Source organism: Plecotus auritus (genome assembly GCF_963455305.1).
Source record: "Plecotus auritus genome assembly, chromosome: 3".
Classification (NCBI taxonomy): Eukaryota; Metazoa; Chordata; class Mammalia; order Chiroptera; family Vespertilionidae; genus Plecotus; species Plecotus auritus.
Window position 1 is genome coordinate 161,298,451 of NC_137772.1, and position 22,996 is coordinate 161,321,446.

At 42.7% G+C, this 22,996-nt stretch overlaps 1 protein-coding gene across 14 annotated transcripts in view; it reads left to right on the forward strand.

Annotated features, from left to right (window-relative positions):
* Positions 1-22,996, forward strand: part of GRIP1 (glutamate receptor interacting protein 1) — a 708,576-nt gene that overhangs the window by 592,076 nt on the left and 93,504 nt on the right. For 7 of the 14 annotated variants that reach the window (XM_080659305.1, XM_080659314.1, XM_080659306.1 and 4 more), the window contains 3 exons: positions 13,164-13,311; positions 15,372-15,541; positions 22,066-22,221. In XM_080659305.1, coding sequence (XP_080515431.1) covers positions 13,164-13,311; positions 15,372-15,541; positions 22,066-22,221 — 474 coding nt within the window. Of the gene's footprint in view, positions 1-13,163; positions 13,312-15,371; positions 15,542-21,257; positions 21,414-22,065; positions 22,222-22,996 lie in introns of all 14 variants that reach the window. The other 7 variants (XM_080659307.1, XM_080659310.1, XM_080659308.1 and 4 more) reach the window with 3 other exon arrangements.

The following is a 22,996-nucleotide window of genomic DNA, read 5'->3' on the forward strand; positions in this document are numbered from 1 at the left end:
GGTTGATTTCCACCAAGCATTGTACAAGGTATACTCTATGCATTTTATTAACTCTAATTGTCATAGTAACCCTGTGACATATACATGACTATCCTTATTTCTTATAGATGAAGTAACTGTCTTGAAGAGGTTACACAAATTGCCCAGTATCACACACATCATGTTGTGTTAAACCTAGCCAGGATTAAACCAAACCCAGATTGACCTCACAAATCTGGTAATATACACACAGAAGACTGAGAGTTATTATAGCCAATATATGAAACAATAAATGTTTTAAGTGTGGATGAACATTTTGAAAGCACAAAAAGTAATGGAATGTATCTTTGTTTGTTCTAAATTTAAGATTCTGCCATTGAAATGGACGACTCAGGCAGTTAACAGCCTTTAAAAATAAAAGTCTTACAGGGAGTATTTAAAAATAAAAGTGAAGTCTAATCATCTAAAATGTAATTGTTTTAGGCCTACGTGCATTACTGAGCAAGAAAAAAAAATCCCAGAACATCAAATATTTAACATGAAGCACCCTAAGAGAGTTCTGAGTAAGAAGGAAGAAAGTGAGACACTGAATTAATTATCTACTGGTGTTTAATCATTCAGGCATTTTTATTGATTCAAATTATGGTAAAGCTAAGGGAGTGAGGCATAATTTTCCAGGAATCCTTCTACCTTTTTTTTCTTTACTCTCTCCAGACCCAGGGACATATTCACATTTTCCCAGGCCCAGCATTGCAGCTCAGATTTCCGTAATGAACCAGAGTGTTAGGATCTCGCTTGTCTCCAGAGAAGAGAGGAATAGATAGCCCAGGAAAAGACCACAAGTGTACCCCAAAAGTAGGGACTGTGTTCACTTCTTAATGTATTAGAGATCTCATGAGTGATATTATAGCGCCATCATCAAAATTAGTTCCATAAACCCAGGGTTTTAACACAATAGTCTGTTAACTCTTGTCCTTTGGCAAAGGCGCTCGGCTTCCTTAATTCTACAAACATGCGCAAAATGGACTTGGACTCCACGATCCTCAAGTTCCCCACAGAACTAGTTGGCTCTTCTTTCTGCTGTGTGTACTGGTTCAGGAAGTTTTCTACTTCGGTCTTTTGAAGTATTTCAGGTGATCTTTTGGTTTCTGTCAGTGGTAGTTTTCTTTAGTGGCATAAAGCACTATTTTTCATGTTTGAGTGCTCTACCTAAGACCTGACCAGGAAGGGGGTTGATGGAGATAAAAGGGGGGACATCTGTAATACTTTCAACAATAAAGATACATTTTTGAAAATAAATAAATGCATAAAAATAAGTAAATAAGCCCTGGCTGGTTTGGCTCAGTGGTTGAGTGTTGATCTATGACCCGGGAGATCACAGTTCAGATTCCCAGTCAGGGCACATACCTGGGTTGCGGGCTCGATCCCTAGTAGGGGCGTGCAGGGGGCAGCCAATCAGTGATTCTCATCATTGATGTTTCAATCTCTCTCTCCCTCTCCCTTCTTCTCTAAAATCAATATATATGTGTGTATATATATACTTTAAAAAGTAAATAAAACCTAGTCAAGAAATAGATGCCTATAGAAGACCTGTCTAACCAAACATGAAAATAAGATGTTCAAAGAGTGTTTCCGAAGGCAAGTGGGCTCCCCGGAGATGGTCTTCTCCACAGTTAGGAGCATGCCACAATCACTGAATCCCAGCGTTATTGCCCTGTGGCACTACCCAACGCTGGCATCCCTCAGGACGTTCTTTACCAAGCTCTGTTTAAACACCTCTAGTAATAGACCACTCTGGCCGGCCAAGCCTACAGCCCAAAGCAGGAGCCCCCAGCCTCACTGCATTTAAAATGCCCAGGCCCAGGCCCATCCCAGAGGGTTGTTGCGTAACTCACAGTAAAAATGTAAGGCATATAATCACTTACCCTATTAAACAATCCCAACCCGTCAAAACATTTTTAGATCCTGATTTTTGACATCCAACATCCAATTTATTTTCTATCCCTTCCAGCTATATGTCAAAATTTCCAATTACAAATTTCATTTGTTTTATGATTAACACATGAGTATTTATTGAGGACCCACAAATTCAAGACAGTGGACTGTGTGCTTATTATTCCTGTCCAATGCTCAGTGGTCACATTGGCCCAAGTTTGAGGTGCAGGGAGGGGGACTCTGGTCAGACTTCCTTTACTTCTTTATTGACAGGACATCAGTGACTTTAATACCTAGTAGTCAAGTTGTTTTTCCTTTTTTACCTACCATGTCTTTAGGCCTGTACATTTGCCCAGTGTTTTTTGTTTTTGTTTTTGTTTTTGTTTTGTTTTGTTTTGTTTTACCTCCTGTGAAAAACCAAGGTCAGTCAGTAATATAGATGCTTTAAATATTTCTAAGTATATTTTTGGCAACTTACAAGTAAATTGCTTTTTGGATATTGGCCTGGTTGTTATCTGTCAGTCTTATTTCAAATCTGAATCCTTGAGAACCAGGGTCCTTTTTTCTTTTTAACTGTAAACATAAAGCCTCGTCTAGCGCAGGATTCCAGAGAGAGTCTGCATTTGCTACTGAGTCCTGGCCTCTTGCTGACGGACATCTCCTCTCCGTCTCGGGAAGTTAGAATCCTGAGCAGTAAGAACTCTTTTCCAGGCTGGCAGACACTTACTCCTGCTTTAGTTTCTCTGCCTCAGCAGAATCTGATGGACATTCATTCTCTTTTCTGTGTGGATCACTTAGCCAGCTCAGAAAAAACTGACAGGGACTATTTTTAGAGTGAGGAGGAATCAGACTTTCTGGAGAGTGATGATATGAATATGATGATTACGCAGTAGCCCTGTGTATATGCCAAATCTTTTAATAGTCAGAGCAAAGGATTGTTTACTCTGTGGCCAGTGTATCTACTTCCCCATTGATATGGGTCACTTAAATGCCAGATTCATTGGGCTGTTTATACTTTTTAAAGCAAATGGGACGTAAATTTTGTGCATTTTCTGAAAGCTTGCTTCTTGTAGACAGAGTTATGCCCTTTTTAAAAGTGTTCACATTCGTGCTAACAGTGGAAGTGGAAGCTTCCCAAGCTTGTGTGGTAAGGGACGTGCATTGTCTACAGAGTGTGTCCCAGAGTCACCATGTCGGAGCTCAGACACTTCTTCAAAAAACGTTGTGACCTAACTTATTTTATTCTCTCTTTTACAAGTTTAAAATTTAAGAACAAGAACCCTAAAATTTTAAGTTGGAGAACTTTTGTTAGTATTCTGCAAAACATGTTTAAATATCTATAAATATTATGTCAGTCTATCCGATTTAATACTGAAGCCTACCATGTAAATCCTGTCACAGTTATTTCATAGATCTCTTTAGCCAGGGGCCTAAACTCCTTCACTTATTTAGTTACTGGGTTCTAGTTTTTTCTGAATTGATACATAGTAAAACATCACTCTGCAAAGGGCCAGGGGAAGCCAGTGCCATCTTGAAGAACAAAAAACCAGAGCACTTACAGGACCAGATGTCAAGATCTAGTAAAAAGTCATTAAGAACAACAGCCAGATTGACCAATAGTATAGAACAGTGTCCAGAAACAGAACTGTCTATAATAATAAAAGTGTAATATGCTAATTAGACCGGACAGCCGAACAACCTTCCAGACATCATTCTGGATGTCCTTCTGGACGAAACCATGGCTACAGGGGCCGAGGCAGTGGCAGTTAGGGTGATCAGGCAGGCAGGTGAGCAGTTAGGGGCGATCAAGCTGGCAGGCAGAAGGGTTAGGGGTGATCAGGCAGGCAGGTGAGAGTGGTTAGGGGTGATCGGGCAGGCAGGCAGAGGCAGTTAGGGGCCATCAGGCAGGCAGGCAAGCAGTTAGGGGCAATCAGGCAGGCAGGCAAGTGGTTAGGAGCCAGCGGTCCCAGATTGCTAGAGGGATCCCAGATTGTGAGAGAGTGCAGGCCTGGCTGAGGAACCCCTCAACCCCCATGCATGAGTTTCATGCACCGGGCCTCTAGTACATATATAGCCATCTAGTTTATGACAGGTGATAATAAATGGAGTGAAGAAAGAATGGACTTTTCAAAAAGTGATGATAGGTCAGTTATATCCATGTAGATAATATATATTGTGACCCTACTCTACACCAGACATAGAAACCAATTCAGATGGGCTACTGATATAAAGGTGAATATTAGATAATCAGGCCTGTTGGAAAAGCATAGGAGAACATCATCATGACTTTATAGTAAGGAAAGATTTCTTAAACAGAACACATAAACTACTAACATAAAAAAACTAATTAAGAACTTCTCTTTATCAAAAGAGATCATTAAGAATTTGAAATAGTAAGCCACACAGGGGCTTGAAAATATATTTACAAACTATATATCCAATAAAGGACTCATCAAATGTTTGTTAATTCCCACAAATCAATAAGCCAGATAACCTAATAGAAAGTTGGGGGGTGGGGAACAAAAACTTGAACAGATACTTTATAAAAGGATATCCAAATGACTAATAAGCCATGAAAGATTGCTCAGCACCTTAGTCAGGGGAATGCAAATTGAAACCACAATGTGATGCCACTGCATACCCACCTGAGTCCCACAATAGGAAAGACTGCGAGAGGTGACAAATGTAGAGCAGCTGAAACGTTCCTTTCCTGCTGGTGAGAAGGTAAATCCATACAACTCTCTAGGGAAACTCTTTGACAGTATTTACTTAAGCTGAACATATTCATAGCCTACAACCCCACAGTGCCACTCCTGGTCATGACTCCCACAGAAATGCATACCTGTGCTTATAAAAGTATAACCCAAACATTCATAGTAATAATATTTGTCTTAGCCAGAAAACACCTAAGTAGTAGAAGGGATAAATTATAGCACATTCACCCAATGGAATATTATATAGCAACTAGAGGCCCGATGCACAAAATTTGTGCAAGAGTAAGCCTTCCTTCCCTTGGCTGCTGATATCTGCTTCCCTCTGGCACCCAGGACCCGGACTTCCCTCGCAGCCCCGGCTTTGTCCAGAAGGTCATCCAGAAGGATGTCTGGTCTAATTAGCATACTATGCTTTTATTATTATAGATGAGAATGCATGATCTAAAACTACTCCAACCATATGTATGAATCTCATGAACATAATATTGAGCAAAAGTAGTCAGATACAGAAGAGTATGAACTGAGTTTGTTTTTTTTAAAAGCATAAGAGTAACAATAATAACCTATGCTGTTAGAAGTTACCTGTGGGACAGGGGAGTGATTTAAAGGAGTATATGGTGAGGGGACTCTTTGATGCAGGTAATGTTTTATTTCTAGATCAGGGTGTGGTTACACTGATGTGTTCAGCTTATGAAAATTTAACAACTGCAAACTTATGATTTATGTATTTCTCTGAATGTTTCTTTTACTTCAATAAAATTTTAAAAACACACTGTAACCCAATAAGCAAGCTACCAAAAAAAAAAAAATCTGTCATGTAAAATGGGTGGGGGGAGCATGGAGGAATTGAAGATATCCCAAAGTTAATAAAATGACTAGGGTGAGCCTGATTAGGAGAATGAAAGTTAATCACCAATCATGCTTTAGCCAAGTTCAAGTTGACATGGGACTTATTTTTGAGCGCTCCTTGCTTTGGACTCTTCCTACAATATAGTAATTGTCCAAGTTGTCTCCTTTAACTCCCCCAGAAAAACTTAGGATTTAAGATAAAACTCACTTGAACATGGAAGGTATACTTTTTGTCCTACCGGAATATTTCCCACGTAGTATATGTCAATAGACTAAAACAAATTGTCTTTTTTTTTTAAGTTAACAAAAAAAAAATTTTATTATAGTTTAGCTCATCTGAAAAGCGTTGAAATTATTAGTAGCATTGTATGAGCAGACTATCACTAATAAAAATACTTTTAACTAACGGATGAGTTGAAAAGCACCCGAAAGGTACTTTTTATTGGCAGGAATGTAAGGCAGGGAAAGCTAGCCTGACCACACAGTCTTCCTGCCACCCTCTGGGAGGTTCTAATCAAGCGTGTACTCTGATTGAAATTCGGGGCTCAGGGTGGGAAAACTGATTAACAAAATAAAAATCCAGTGTGTTTCCCATGCAAACAGCCATCAGCATATCCTATGTAATTACGTAGCCTATAAATCAACACCGACTGCAAGGGCTTCAGTGTGGTGCAAATATCTTAATGACTAAGACATCTTTAACCATGAAGAATGTATATCTGCATGATCCATTTTTCTCAACCATGCTTCACTTCAGCAGGAGTTACTAATCTTCTGTCAGGGGATGGGTTCTTGATGATTTCTTCCTCATGTTTCTTCTGTTTATTTTTCTCATTTTGACACACTCCATTTTTTTCTTTTGCACTTTCTTAAATCAGAGTGCCCCGTCCATCCACCCTGTCTGCTTGCTTTTTCTTTTCCTGTGCATCTCATTAGACATCTTGGAATAAAGCCAGAGCTTTTGGACTCCTGTTTTTCCTAAGGCCCTCTGAGGATGAAATTGGGTGGCAGCTAGGGAAATAGGCTTAATACCACAAGGCAGCATGAGCGTCTTGATGTTATTGTGGGGAGACATTTATTTTGGAAAGCAATTGCCAGAGAAGGCTAATGATCACCAAACGTTAACATTTATAGGTCCCCTTCTGTGATGCACAAAGGAACTGCCACATGGGTAATGCTGGAAAGCCGTACTTGCTAAAATAGTTTGTTGTTTTCATTTTCCATGAAAATAGAGGCAGCTGAGAGATCTTAAGATCAAATGCTATCTCACCTAATGCACTCATCCCAACCACCATGCTCAGCCTACTCAGACCCCCGGAGGTCTCACTGTCACTGCCATTCCCTTGTCATGTACTGCAGATATTTGGTAATAACGATTGCTGTTCCACAGGCAGTGACAGGGACAGGGAGCTTCCGCACCCTTCTGTGAATCTTTTGCCATACTTGAGTAATTTTCCTAGGAACCTGGAGATCACATCCTATTAGATAATCCAGTATTTTTCATAAGTACGCTGACCCTACTAGATTAAAGATTTCATTGGGGCAGAGGTGCGGTGGGGAGTAAAATGCAAACATTTGGTGTCTTCAGTTTTTTTTAAAAAGCAACCAGAAACTTCAGGAGGTTCAACAGAGTAAGTTTCCGTCATGAAATCCAGGAGTCTGCCCTGCTCCGCCACCTTCTCTGCAAGGGATCCCCAGGGGTTACTAGAAGGGAGGGATCCTAACATTTTCATCTATGAGTCCCCAGCATCTTCTGATGTTCCTGGTATATAGTTAGCACTCAATAAGAATATATTTTAAATTCATGTTGCAGGAATGATGAATGAGAAAGCCCTCTTCTGTGGGTATGTGAGTTGGGTGCTCTTCTGTTTTTGCCGGAACATAGGCTTCTCCAGCCTCCTGATAGTACATTGATCCTGCTGCTGGTTTAGCTGATGTCCAAAGCTTTTGGATGTGGTCTCGGTCGTGTATATAAATTGCCAGCATACCGGGGTCTCATCACAGGAGACCTTCTTACGTTGTCTAATGCCCAGCTTCTGTTGGAAAACTAAATGAGGGGAAAGACGGATATCTAGGAAAGATCCCCAGAGAGACATCAGGTCTGTCCACCCTAGAATCTGTCTTTAGATCAAACCATCACATTAGCTTTTCCATTATGGAGACATCATCATTCATTTGCTTTTTAACCTTATGCCTCAACCTTGATGAAGGAATAGCCATTGGAAACCACCTCTGCATCCTATTATAAAAATGTGTGGAGGACATTGCCCATTTATCTGTGAGCAGCATTTACTATGTATAAAACCCAGGGGAGAAATATTTTTTAGGACTCTCTGCTTGAAGAATCATTATTTCCATTGTAGGGACAGACTTTCTCCTTTCTAGCAGTGACACTGTATATTTGACCATGTTTCCTTTATTGTCCTGATTTCCAGAGGTTCAGAATCATATTTTACTTAATTGAAGCAAAATCCACATAACATAGTTAACCACTTTTAAAGTGTATAGTTCAGTAGCATGTTGTACATTCACAATGTTGTGCAGCCATCACCTCTGTGTAGTTACAAAACTTAAGCGGTCACTCTGTCCCCACCCCCTGGCCATTTCTAATCTACTTTCTGTCTCTGTGGGTTTACCTATATAGTTCAGCTATTTTTTAAATTCTCTATTAACCCGTGTGGGCAAGGCACTTGTAGTCGCTTTTTCTTTTTCCTTAATATTTCCTTATATTACATATATTGTTTAAAGCAAGCAACCTCCAGACATTTGTGGAAAGAAGCTGCATGGAGACATATACAAATAAGGACATCCTTCTTTTTACCTCCAGAGCCACTCACTGCCCTTCTTGCTGCTCTGTGCCATGCCCTGTTGCCCTGCATGATAGGCTCCTTCTGGGTTTAGCTAATAGTGAATCATGGCGGGAGGTCAGAGGGAAGGAGAACAGTGACAGAGGATATTTTTCCCTGGCTTCCTCCCTGTAGATTCACCGGGGCTGGCTGCATTCTTTGATGGAAGGTCCCAGCTCCTGTCAGGTAGCCCTGTCCACAAATATCCTTTCCAAATCCTGGTTCCACTAATAGTTCTATCCTTTGCTTCTTCAGGTCTAGAGGGGCATGGTGCCCTATTGCTTCTGGCCCTAGAGCCGTGGTCGGCAAACTGCAGCTCGCGAGCCACATGTGGCTCTTTGGCCCCTTGAATGTGGTTCTTCCACAAAATACCGTGGCCTGGGCGAGTCTATTTTGAAGAAGTGGTGTTAGAAGAAGTTTAAGTTTAAAAAATTTGGCTCTCAAAAGAAATTTCAATCGTTGTACTGTTGATATTTGGCTCTGTTGACTAATGAGTTTGCCGACCACTGCCCTAGAGTATTGCATTATCCCTGTGGTTTCCCTACCTTATCACATCTTTCTAAATAGCCTCTTATGACACTCTCCTCAAGTTGTCCTAATTTGAGTACCATCTGTTTCTGGCTAGGACTGAAATAAGAACCTTCTACTCCATAGCTCTATTCAGCTGTCAGTCATCATGGTTTGCTTAGAGTCCTCTGTAGTTAAGGCTAGTCTGGCAGATTCGCCTAGGGCAGGGGTGGGCAAACTTTTTGACTCAAGGGCCACAATGGGTTCTTAAACTGGACCGGAGGGCCGGAACAAAAGCATGGATGGAGTGTTTGTGTGAACTAATATAAATTCAAAGTAAAGGAGCGGAGGGGAGAGCAAGAGAACCCTCCGCTCTTTCGGCTCCGCAGGCCAGATAGAACAGCCGAACGGGCCGGATCCGGCCCGCGGGCCATTGTTTGCCCATGGCTGGCCTAGGGCCAGATAGCGTCTTCTCCCAGGCACCCAGTGCATTCACATCTCTTCATGGACTTGAGGTGACAGATATTTTTGTCTGTTTCTTGGGTGATTAAGCAATCTCTGGAGATATGGTGTCAGGAACCTACCCTTCCTCTATGTTGTGGCTCCATGCCCCTGTCTTCATGGCTGAACATGGCTCACCAGTCCTGAGCACACACATGGCAACAGCAAGAAGTCGGAAATGAGGAAGAGGCAGACACAGCCATTTTTTCAGTGCACATCCAAAACGGGTCACATCTCTCTTCCACCCACTTCCCATTGGCTGAAACTTAGTCACAGGACTGCACCTCGCTGCAAAGGAGTCTGGGAAATGCTGTCCTTAACTGGAAAGCCATTTGCTCAGCTAACACTTAGGAAGCTTATTACTGAAGAAAAGGGGAAGATAGGATACCAAGGAACAATTGTCATTTTCTGTCATTTGTAAGAAATTAAGTTAATAAGTAACAGAGAAACTTAATTACTTTCATCTGTTAAGCCAAATAAGTTTATCTTTAGACATAAGCAAACCAGATGGAAGAGCATATGTGATTGCCACCTCACAAACATACCTATTAAAATTAAACAAGTCTATGGGAAGTCATTTGGGAAATTGGTCCCTCTAAAATTAGCCCTTATAAAGTTCTATAAATACTAGAGGTCTGGTGCACGAAATTTGTGCATGGGGGGTGGTGTCCCTCAGCCCAGCCTGCACCCTCTCCAATCTGTAACCCCTTGAGGTATGTCCGACTGCCCGTTTAGGCCCAATAAACGTGTGGTTGGACATCCCTCTCACAATCCAGGACTGCTGGCTCCCAACTGCCCTCTCCTGCAGGCCTGGGACCCCCCAATTGCCCTCCCCTGCAGGCCTGGTCCCCCCCACTGCTCTCCTCTGCAGGCCTGCCCCCCCCCCAACTGCTATCCCCTGCAGGGCTGGTCCCCCTAAACTGCCCTCCCCTGCTGGCCTGGTCCCCCCCAACTGTCCTCCCCTGCAGGCCTGGTCCTGCCCACTGCTCTCCCCTGCAGTTCTGGCCCCCCCCAACTGCCCTCCCCTGCAGGCCTGGTCCCCCCCAACTGCCCTCCCCTGCAGGTCTGGTCCCCCCAACTGCCCTCCTCTGCCAGCCCAGTCACCCCTAACTGCCCTCCCTGCTTGCCTGATAGCCCAGAACTGCCCTCCCCTGCAGGCCTGGTCCCCCGCAACTGCCCTCCTTTGCTGGCCTGGTCTCCCCCAACTGCCCTCCTCTGCCGGCCTGGTCACCCCCAACTGCCCTCCCCTGCAGGCCATCTTGTGGTGGCCATCTTGTGGCAGCCATCTTGTGACTTGGTGTGATAGTCAATTTGCATATTACTCTTTTATTAGATAGGATATGTAGAAACACCCTGGTAGGCCAGAGCCTCCTGTGAGGTTCAACCTGAGCAGGAAGTGAGGTTTTCAGGGGGCACCATGCTCAAGGAAGAGGACAGCAAGCTTCTGGATGGAGCTGGAGACATCAGACCAGGTAAACGTGGGTTGTGGCAGAACTTGGACTATTAGAGTTGAGAGGTAGGCAGGATCAGCTACTCTCATCATGGAAGGACGACTAAATCAGGGGCTTCAGGGACTGACCAGAATTCTTTCTTGGGGGCCCCAGCTGCCACAGATGAGGAGGAAACTGCTATTGCATATAGGCACAGGGACCACTCACTACAAACCCCTAGGTGAGGGGAATTCAAACAGCAAGGTGAGCAAGACCAGAGAGTAGCAGCCACTGTAGGGTTAGGTTGGGAACAATCTGTGGGAGTTATAATAATATAATGGGAAAATAACAGCCATGAAACTGCAGGTCCAAAAAGTCCTCTTAGCAGACCAAGATTGTTGGCTCCTTCTAGCTATTAGCAATGAGGCTCTGCCCTGGAATTGACAGGAAGAGATACAGGCCCTGATGACAGAGAGAGAGAGAGAGAGAGAGAGATATCCATCAGCTGCCTCCTGCACACCCCCTAAAGGGGATTAAGCCCACAACCCAGGTATATGTCCTGACCAGGAGTCAAACCCATGACCTCTTGGTGCAGGGAGACCACACTCAATGAACTGAACCACACCAGGCAGGGCAAATTATTTCCATTTTTTTTAATGACTAAATTATTTCAATATCACCAATCATTCATTGTTGACATGAATATTCTGTCTTTACCTCATTTAAGAAATATGTTATTGCATCTCAGACTGAAAATGGCTCTCCCCATGGAACTTTCGTCTTTAGGAGTCAGTGCAGACTGCCTGAACCTCAGCAGCAGGAGTACAGACTTCCTGTTTATTATATCTGAGTGGCGCCTTGGTGATAATGACAAGGTTGTATTAATGAAGTCTCAAACACCAGAGCAGTAAAAATCAGAAATACAGTCTTGAAAAATGAGATGACTCAAAGCTTGAGGTCATAATATATCAATAATAATCGTGTTCTATATAACACTTTGAAAATTATAAAATGTTTAATTACACATTGATTTTGGTGTAATAAACACTTGAAAAAGATACCATTTTATAGGTAAGCAAGCAGACTTGGAAGGTTTTAGTAACTTGTCTAAAGAATCATGATCAAAATATTGTGAAAAGAAGAGTTAAATGCTGATGTTCTAACTCTGTGTCCAGGGCTCTTTCCTGTATGACCCCTGCCTCTTCTGAGCTTTAAGTGATTTCATGAGTTTTCTCATTTGTCCATACGTTCATTCAACAGCTATTGATTGCACACTCCTCTGTACCCATCACTATCCCAGGCACTGAGGATGCTGTGACAGGCAAGGCATAGTCTCTGCCTTCGCAGCAAGCCTACAGTCTGGAGGGGATGCAGGGGTCCTCAAACTTTTTAAACAGGGGGCCAGTTCACTGTCCCTCAGACCATTGGAGGGCCGGACTATAGTTAAAAAAAACTATGAACAAATTCCTATGCGCACTGCGGGCCCGGGACGAGTCGGCTGCTAAGCAGGACAGGCAGCGGCACCCGGCGGGCTGGATAAATGTCCTCGGTGGGCCGCATGTGGCCCGTGGGCTGTAGTTTGAGGACCCCTGGAGAGGCATTTAATCCACACTGCCTTTTATGCCACTGAGGTGTCTGCTACAAGCAGGAATACAGCAGGCTGTGGGCGCACAGAGAAACCATGAATCAGGAGAGGCTCCCCAGAGGAACTGATGTTTACACTGAGTCCCCAAGGGTCAGTAGGAGCTGAAGAGTGTTCCAAAGCAGAAATAAAGCATGTCTGAAGTCACTCCTGAGGGAGAGGGGACCCCAGATCAGGTCTAGAATAAGGAAAGAACCAATGGATTTACAGATTCAACTTAGTGTACGCATTCCTGCTATGTGGCTAATTAGAGACATCATCCATGTACCTACCCATCTATTCACCCATCCTTCCATCCATTCTTCCTCCCTCCCTCCCTCCTTCTCGCTTTCTCACCTTCCTTCCTTCCTTTCTTCCAGCATCCAGCCATCCAGAGTAGATGCTAAGATATTTATTGCACTGATTAATTAATTTAAAAATATTTATTGGGAGACCTAGTATGTGCCAGGCACTGTATTGTGCCAAGTGATACAGAGGGCATAAAGATACACAGACCTTATCCCAACTGATGTGAAGCTTAGCATTAATTGAAGAGATAGGCCTGTGCCCGTATTACTGAAGACCAGCTGCATGGAACAGGTGTCCTAAGAGATGCCCCAAGAAGTTGCCGCTGGCTGTGGGATGTCATTTGGAGGAAATTTTAAGTTTCAGTGATGAAATCAATAGACCAATATCAGACTGAACATTCTCCATTTATTTGTGTGTCTGGTTGCTTATTTGTCTAATTTTGTTTTGTTTTCTGAAATTTGTTCTTTCATAGATTCTGTGGCAACAGCATCCGGGCCATTACTAGTTGAAGTTGCCAAAACTCCTGGTGCCAGCCTTGGGGTTGCCCTTACTACCTCGATGTGCTGTAACAAGCAGGTCATTGTCATAGACAAAATCAAATCTGCAAGCATTGCGGACAGGTGAGTGTCGTAGGAAGCACCAGCTTTTCAAAACGGCATGTGTGTTAAAACACACACACAAATAGTATATGTATACAGGTTTTTATATATGTATATACATGCCTACGTGATACATACTGTATACATACACACACATACATGCATACATACACAGTAAAACACAGCTCTCCTGCCAATTTACCCAAGTTTCAGTTAGAAAACAAGTTCGTGTACTAGGGCTTAAAAATTCACCTCCCTTATCAGCCACCCCATGATGTAATGTCAACTCCTCCAAATGTTTGTTGTGGCCTTTGAAAATGGAAAAGAGAAAAGTAAAGCTGAGTAAGTTTTCCTACCATGTCGTGGGATGAGGGCAGCTGAGCAGAACTTTATTAGGCTCCATGCGGGGAAGCCATGGTGTTCCCTGACTGCTAACAATTCAGTCCGGCCACCATAGAGCCCCAGTCCCTTTCTCTTAAAGGAATAAAACGATTTTTTAATTATAGTCTTTAAAGAAAGGCCCAACTTTTAGTATGTTAATCTTAGGGTTTCACAAACTTCAAGGGTCTCTAAAAACATCATTCATTCCTATGACAGTAAAAATAGGAAGTCCTTTTTCTTGAATTCCTTTTCCTAATTGATATTTTAGACTTACAAGTTAGAAGAGGGATAACAAAGATGACTTTACCACCTAATACATTATTTTACAGCTTCCGGTAAGAAAATGCCTACCGCCGAAACCGGTTTGGCTCAGTGGATAGAGCGTCGGCCTGCGGACTCAAGGGTCCCAGGTTCGATTCCGGTCAAGGGCATGTACCTTGGTTGCGGGCACATCCCCAGTGGGAGGTGTGCAGGAGGCAGCTGATCGATGTTTCTCTCTCATCGATGTTTCCATCTCTCTATCCCTCTCCCTTCCTCTCTGTAAAAATCAATAAAATATATTTAAAAAAAAAAAAAAAAAAAAAAAAGAAAATGCCTACCTCCCATAGCTGAAGCACTCCAAGTACCTCCACGTGGAATTATCATTTTAGATGGAAGAGATGACTTGAAATGCTTTTGTTTTGAGAGGTGGACTATTCTCACTGTGGACGTTTTTAGATAAGATTGAATGCCCAGTTCACCCTGCATGTCTTCAGCACACTTCTCCATATGCCCTCACCATGCCTGGTGCACCTCTGGCTGTGTGCAGTGACCCTGTAGTGGTCAGCCTACCGCCCCACTGTGGTCTTACCTTGCATTCTGTCCTTTAACCATGATGGCAACTGATCCAGGTGTGTCCAGTCCAGTGGTGCAGGATGCTATCATTTCCTCCCTGTCTTTTGCCATCCCACAGGGGTAAGCAGTGTAAGGAGCTGTCCACTTGCCTGGTACATCAAATGTGGTGCTGACCACTGTGTTTGCTTTTCTCTGCTCACCCAGTAGCCAGTCTCTGAGCTCAGCTAGATGTAGCAGCCCCTTCTGCCCCCAGCGCTCCCCAACTCTCACCACGCAGGCCTTGGTTTAGTGCCTCCTGCATAATTCCCACCATCTTCGCGAGCTTTTGTACTCATAAGTGTTTTACTCCAGAATAACAAAATAAAACACAAGAAGACAGAACTGGTGATCTGGGAGTCTGTGTGAAAAGGTTGTGAGGAAGCGTTAACTGAACTTTCCCAAGTTACTCCCCTTCACACATAAAATAGTTGTCAATGTCCCTGTTTGAACTACGTGAGTCACATTTGACATTCTGAATATTTACCAATCATATTTATAAACACAAAAACCTGGGAGGAAACATCACAGGAAGAGGCAATGGAAACATGTTGCCCGTTCTTCCCTGTCCCCCTGCTCATTTCCCCTCAACATTTGGCACCTTTGCCCCCAAATAATTATTTGCTGGTTTTCGAAGGACAAGAGGAAGTTTTTCTATATTTGCCACAAGGTTTTACCTTCCTATTCCTCTGTTCTTAACATTTGCCATGGTGTTTCCTATGACACTCCAGTATTTTGGGGGGTAAATGGAAACTGTGAAATTGTGACTTTGAAGGACATAAAAGCCACATTCCAAAGAGGAAGCGCACTGAGCCTTTCCCCTCCTGCAGGTGTGGAGCACTGCACGTGGGTGACCACATCCTGTCCATCGACAGCACCAGCATGGAGTACTGCACGCTAGCCGAGGCGACCCAGTTCCTGGCCAACACCACCGACCAGGTCAAGCTGGAGATCCTTCCCCACCACCAGACCCGCCTGGCGCTGAAGGGACCTGACCACGGTGAGAGGCCAACGGAATAAGTCTCTGCTTTCTCTGTACAGTTGCTGCTCCTTCCAGCAGAGCTAGGAAGATCCTGGGTTTAATTCTGTCTTAATCATTCTTTTCAAAACAGCAGGTTATCTTTGTTTACTTGTCTTTGTCCTCCAAATCTCTTTTGCCAAGACACATGTTATTCACTTAAAAGCCCCAAATTAAGCAAAGAAACCTTGTTTGAGAATGTTTTGAAGAATTTTCAGGCTAGTAATATTTTATATTTTAAAAAACACCTGTGATGTACATTGCATGTGGAGAGAAGGGAAGTTATTTGATATCCTGTTATATTAAATTTCCACTCTATTTGAAGGACAATGAAGGTAAATAGTAAAACTTTCATTTTTTAAATAGTTATAAAGTGGGTATTAATATCAGACCCTTCAAATATTTGGAAGTAGGGAATAGTTACATGAAGAGTTGACTTTCTCTATATTTTGTCTGTTTGCCAGAGGAGTGTATTTCTTAGAATGGAGAACAACCTTTCTGACCAAATATCTTCCCTGAGAGAATCCTAATACTTGAGTACACCTATTCAATAGCAATTGTTAGCTGAGGGAAGCTACAGTGTTACCATCCCACAAATCACAGTTTGCTGAGTATTTATAGGGTGGGCAAAAGTAGGTTTACAATTGTTCATATGGAAAATAATACAATTATTCTATATAATAAAAGGGTAATATGCAAGTTGACCCTAAAGGCAGAACGACCGGTCTCTGTGATGTGCACTAACCACCAGCAGGCAGACGCTCAACACAGGAGCTGCCCCCTGGTGGTCAGAGTGCTTCCACAGGGGGAACACCGCTCAGCCAGAAGCTGGCTCATGGTTGGCCAGCACAATGGCAGTGGCGGGAGAGGCTTTCATGGTAGCGCTAAGGATGTCTGACTAAGCCATTAGTGGGACATGCCCCAAGGGCTCCTGGGCTCCCAGAGGGATGTCTGACTGCCAGTTTAGGCCTGATCCCCTGGGGAGTGGGCCTAAGCCGTCAGTCAGACATCCCCCGAGGGGTCCCAGACTGCAAGAGGGCACAGGCCAGGCTGAGGGACTCCCCTGAGTGCACAACTTTTTGTGCACTGGGCCTCTAGTTAATCCTATATAATAAAGAGGTAATGTGCAAATTGACCATCATGCCCTCACACAAGATGGCCGCCCCCATGTTGTCACAAGATGGCCACCACAAGATAGCCAGCAGGGGAGGGCAGTTGTGGGAGATTAGGCCAGCAGGGGAGGGCAGATAGGGGCAACCAGGCCAGCAGGGGAGGGCAGTTAGGGGTGACTGGGCTGGCAAGGGAGGGCAGTTGGGGGGGACCAGGTCAGCAGGGGAGGGCAGTTGGGGTCTATCGGGCCAACAAAGGAGGGCAGTTGGGGGCAATCAGGCCAGCAGGGGAGCAGTTAGGCATTGATCAGGCTGGCAGGGGAGTGTTTAGGGGGTGATCAGGCAGGCAGGCAGGCAGGCAGGCGAGCAGTTGGGAGCCAGCAGTTCCGAATTGTGAGAGGGATGTCTGACTGCTGGGGGATTGGACCTAAACTGGCAGTTGGACATCCCCCGTGGGGTCCCAGATTGGAGAGGGTGCAGGCTGGGCTGAGGGACACCCCCTCCCCCCAGTGCATGAATTTCGTGCACCAGGCCTCTAGTAAATAATAATAGTAGAATAAACTCTCAACTTATACTCACAACTGTAAACCTACTTTTGCCCTCCCTATATATACCCTCCACCTTGGCCTATTTAAACAAAACCTGGTGCAAGAAAAAGTACTTTGAGCCAAAAATCAAATGAAGAAAGACTCCCCAGTGGGGCCTTTATTCCATCTCCTCCTCCATCCTTTTCCTTAAGCCAAGTGCCCCCCTTTTTATTCCTGAAATCAAATCCCGGAAGCCTCCAAGGTGCCCAAGAGGTGAAGAAGGCACTGCTGTATGTTTAGAGAAAGAGAACAGTTTTCTCTGCAATTGTACGTTTGCTTATGAGGGGGTCATTTGTATTACGTGTCTCCCACCTCCTAAAACACACTGCACTTTTCCGCAATTTGAAAAAAAGAGAGGGGCCAGTTAATTTTCATACTGAATGAGTCAGCTGGATGCAACCTCTTTTAATTAATTGGAGCTTAGGCAGCCCTGGAGCTAATGAAAATCTCTAGTACAGCATTACCTTTATCAGATTTTAATTTTACACATTGGAGTGGAGAGACGATGCTGTATAGACAGGTTATGAAGAAACTCTGCCTCATGTGAGTGGCAATGATGAGGAGCTCAGAGGACGCAGTCCCTGGGGATGCAGGCCACTCCTGTCGGGAGGCCCCACGGGCCTTTCCTGCCTGCACGCTGGCTGAGAGGAGAGATTTCTAGAACTGTAACTTTCTCTTAAACTAATCTGCAGTCGTCATGGATTTGGAGCACAGTAGGGAGGAGAGCGCATTGCTTGGTAAATTCTGGTTTCAGTGAACCAGAAATGTTTAACAGACTCTTTAAAAATGTCATTGTCCTTAGCAACCCCATTTTTCTCCTTTTTATTTGCCCTGTATACAAATCATAAATAGTTCAAATTGTTTCCAATGTGTGAAATAATATTTTTACCTGCCAAGACAATTTGAGAAAATGAATGTATACACTAAAATGTATGGAGACCAAGAACAAATTCTTTTTCTTCACTGTAGAGAACATGATGTCATTTATGATTTTCAGGGAACTGGTAATTTAAGTAATTCTAATTTGTGACCATATCATCCACTTTTGCTGAAAATTGCTCACCAACTTCCTTATCGAGCATAGAAGCAGCTCCCTACATTTTACATTAAAATCAGACTTGCATTTCCAAAAGGAAGTAAATATAGGCTCCTAAACATAATTAGATGAGAGTTATGTAGGGGGAAAAAATACCCCCCAAAAATGGTGTTCATAATCCTCAAACTACTCTTTTTGTAATTAGTAGCGTTGTCTTACATAGTTTTACACTTTTTCCACAAGAAAGTTCTGGTTATTTTTTCAAGATCTCTGATGCCTGAACATCATGTCTCTCATCCCAGGTGGAGGGAGATACAACATTTTCCAAATTTTGCTTATCAACAAAGCATTCACCATAGTGTTTTCATGAAACATAGAAATGGGCACATCAACTAGCAATCAGAGATTAACTGTGCCTTTTGCTAGTAAATAAGCCAGCAAGAACGACTTTTCAATGAGGTTAGAAATTGTACCCAAAGGGGGTCTTTGGAATACATAATCATAATTGAAGGAAACTGAGACTTTAGGGGGTAAATGTAAGCGGAATTGCTAGGTTTGATATATTTTGTGCCAAGAAGATGTGCATCAGCGAGCTCCAGGAACCACACCAAAGTTGCTGTTGCCTATACCCTCAGACGTCCCAGACAGGGCAAGAGGGTGTGATTAGAGAGGAAGACAACTCCAAGGCAGATACCTCTTAAGGCTTCAGCAATGGTGTCACCATGGAATGATGGGAACAGCATTGTATTTTCACTATTAATTTACCTGTAACAAAGACAGAGGCAGTGTAGTGTGGTGGCTGAGGGAAGGAACTCTCGAGTCAGACTTCCAGAGTTTTAATTATGGCTCCACCACTTGGGACCTTAAGCAACTTATCCAACTTTTCTATACCTCAGTTTCTTCTTTTGTAAAATGGATGTTAGAATAATACCTATCTCATGATTCTATTGAGAACACTATCTGAGATAACCAATGGGAAAGCACTTAGCCAGTGTCTGGTGTATAGCAAATATTCAGTGACAGTTTTCTGTTATTATTGGGATCATTAAATGGGAAAATGTGTATGAATGTTTTTTGCAAAATGAAAGAGTTTGTTAAAAATGTGACATTTTAGCTTGCTATAGTAACAAAGTCTAACCTATTCCGGTGCTCTCCTCTATGAGACAAGCCATTATATAGACTTAGACAGTGTTAAAAAAAATGTTAACGTTTTATTTTTAAACTCCTGAAATACTTGCCTAATATATGACAGCCCCAAAAATTCCCAGTTAATTTTAAAGCATTCCATAAAGAACTAGATCAAAAATTCAGTTTAGAATTCTGAAGTCCACTCACTATACTTCATTGGAAACACAGGCAATATTTTGTAAAGAGTAAAATCGATGGCTGTGGGTGTAGATTAGCCTGACCCAGCAATGATAGCACATTGCTATAAAACATGGTTTTCTACACCACAAAGTAGAATAAGGACGGTGAAGGAGAATCCATTAGGGACTTGCCTTGCAACACTTTATCTCAAGGAAAATGCTGCAGCAATGCAAACATGGACACTCTCCCTGATATTCCTATTCATCATGCATTCAGTTATTCATTCATCCTTTCGTCAGTCATTATGTACTAGGCATGGTTAAAGTTGCTACAATACATCTAATAAGCAAGACAGCAAAGAAGATTCCTATTCTATGGATTTCTAGTATAAAGAGACAAACACTGAAAATGCATTAAATAAATGAAACAGTAATAAGTGCTATGAAGAATACAAAACAGTAATAGGATAGTGTGGGAGAAGGCAGCTACTTCAGTCATAGAAGTCAGCCACAACTCTGAGGAGGTCTCAGCTGAACTGAGATCTGAAGGATGAGAAGGAGCCAGCCATGCAAACAACTAGGAGGAGAATATTAGAGGCAGAAAGAATAGGAAGTGCAAATGCCCTGAGGTAGGAAGGAGCCTGGCTTGTATTACCAACAAGAAGACCATTGTGGGTGGAACAGTAAATAATGAGTGGAATGAAAGGGTATGAAGCTGGGGAGATAAATAGCGGTCACATCTGAATCTCTTGGTCATTGTAACCCATTGAAGTAGCCTAAATGAAAATTTTCATATCAGACATAGTAACAAATATAATATTGGTCATACTTTAGAACACTGAGTAGAAAATCAAATTGAAATAATACTGGAATTAGAATGGAAACACAGTATACATTTTTTTAAAATAAAAAGGATGCCAACATATTTAAATAAACTTTATTAAAATTTTATAGCATCTTAAGGAAATTTAAGAATATGTGAAATACTTTAAGAATTAATTATTGCGTTCAAATGTAAGTACCTTCTTTCAAAAATACAAAAGAAATGTATTATATTGAGACTTTTTATCTTCTCCTTATTAGGATACAGGTAAGATTCTGATATTGATAGATGATTAGAGTGATTTAATGTTGAAAAAAATCAAAATCTTCGCAATTAAGTCAGAGCAGTAAACTGTGATGTGTGGCCAGTAAACCACTTGAATCATGAGCTTATGAGATTTATTGGTTCTTCTTTTTTCTCTCTCAAAACAAATGCTACTAACTAGCCAAGATTTGCAAATCTTCAATTACTAATCATGTGCCATAAATCATTATGGGGTTGACTTTTACGTTTAAAAAAATGGTTTTAATCTCTGCTCTGAGGCACTGGGGGAGATTAGAAATTGATTCAAGAGGCATCTTTAAAAGAGGGGGGAAATGGGCTGGGGAAAAACATGCATTATTCTTGGGAAGATGAAAGTTTCCATCCTGATTTTAATCATCTGTTTTGCTGACCATTGAGAAAAGGGCAAAGGCAGTAGACAGATTTCTTTTTTTTTTCCAAGAAGCTTTCATTTTTGTTACACTTTTTATTTGTGCAATTCAGTTATTTTTCCTCTTTTTTGGTTCTTTGTTTGTTTGTTTTTCTTATTTCCCATCATCACTTCATATGGGCAGTGAAAATTCAGAGGAGCGACAGGCAACTTACCTGGGATTCCTGGGCCAGCAGCCACTGCAGCCTTCACACCTACCATCACTCTAACGCGCACCACCCTGACCATGGCAGACTGCCGGCCCTGACATTCCCGAAAGCACCTCCTCCAAACAGCCCTCGTAATGTTCCAGGCTTTCTCCTCCTGGTCCTTTATTTAAATGATCTTCATCTCCCTCCTTGCTCATCTGATTCATACCGTATTTGGCTCATGGGTGTTGTATGCTTTTTTCGTTGTAGCAACTTATCATTTCTGACATCCTCTAAGTCTTTTTCTTTTCCATCAGAAAGCATTTGTCATGAGGAGAGGATGTAAATGTTCAGAATGCTTTACATGTGGTCAGGAAATAACCATCCAGAATGCTATATAGCGTACAGTATTCGCAGATCTTCTCTGTGTATGTGGAATCACTTGCCAAAGTCATGTCAGAAAATGTCGATGGAAATGAGATTACGTATCGGATGCACTGTGTTGTTTATGGAGAAACTTGTTTTAATGTTTGGGATTTTTGTGTGTGTCTAAAGCAAAACTCACCGAGCTTCTCTGTCTTCCACTGTGTGTACGAGGGCTGTCTGGTTGTCCATGGGCTCTCGTAACTCAGAATCTAAAGCGCTGCGTCCACGGCTCCCGAGACCTGTCTCTGTCTGGCCGGGGCACTTACTCACTACCGCTGTGTGTCTTGTGTGTCGTCCTGGGTTGTCGCTGGTTGGCACGTGTGGCGGGCTCACACCCCACCTGGGAATGCTCTGTGCCAAGTCTTCATTCTCTTACAGCAGCTTTGGTGTCTTCATCCTTCTCTCCTACCTCCATGAGTGCATACAGCCTGAGTTCCCTGAACATGGGGACTTTGCCTCGCAGCCTCTACTCCACTAGTCCACGTGGAACCATGATGAGGAGGAGACTGAAAAAGAAAGACTTCAAAAGCTCACGTAAGTGGAATGGTAGCCAGTGCCGTTTGGCCTGGAGAAAGCATGTGGGCAGGTTAGGCTCTTTGGTACACAGAGGTCTGTGGGAAGAGTTTACAGAGCCTACTCATCAGGCAGATGCCAAGCAGTTCCAGCTCGGTGCCCAAGACCATTAAAGTGGTATCTGTTATCTCTATGATAGTGATTACAGGGGTTGCAATTTCCGATTGAATTAGTCCATACTACCCTTGCCTATGACTTTTTTATGTGAAACTTTTTCTTGCTCCTTTGATTTAACAGAATGACTTAAGATGTGATTTTTCCTTTCCCTGTGTTCAGGGTAGCTTCGAGCATGACCTTTGTTTTTAGTTTCTTATTCACTCTAAAGCAGTTTTTTTGAAAACGATGTCTCCTTTTTGGTAAATATAGGAATCTCATGCTTTTGTTTAATGCTATTAATATCTCATTCCTCAAGATTCCAATACTTTCCCCAGGGACCCACCCCATTGAGAATCACGGCTTGAACATGTATTTCTGTTGTCCACTTCAGCCTTAAGAAGATGAGAGGGATATTCATCTTTACAACAAGCATCTTGAAGTCTAGGAATTTCAGATAGGGTTCTTGGGAATATGACCCTCTGGGACAGCCACGCTCAGTATAGACCAAGCAAGACTAGGAAGATGTGCTTGTCTACTTGCTTTTGGATGACTGGTTATACACATACTGATAAAGAGAAAAGGGGTAATGAATGTGTGAACAGGGAAGAAATTCAAGTCGCTCCTAATTTTTCTTGCTGGG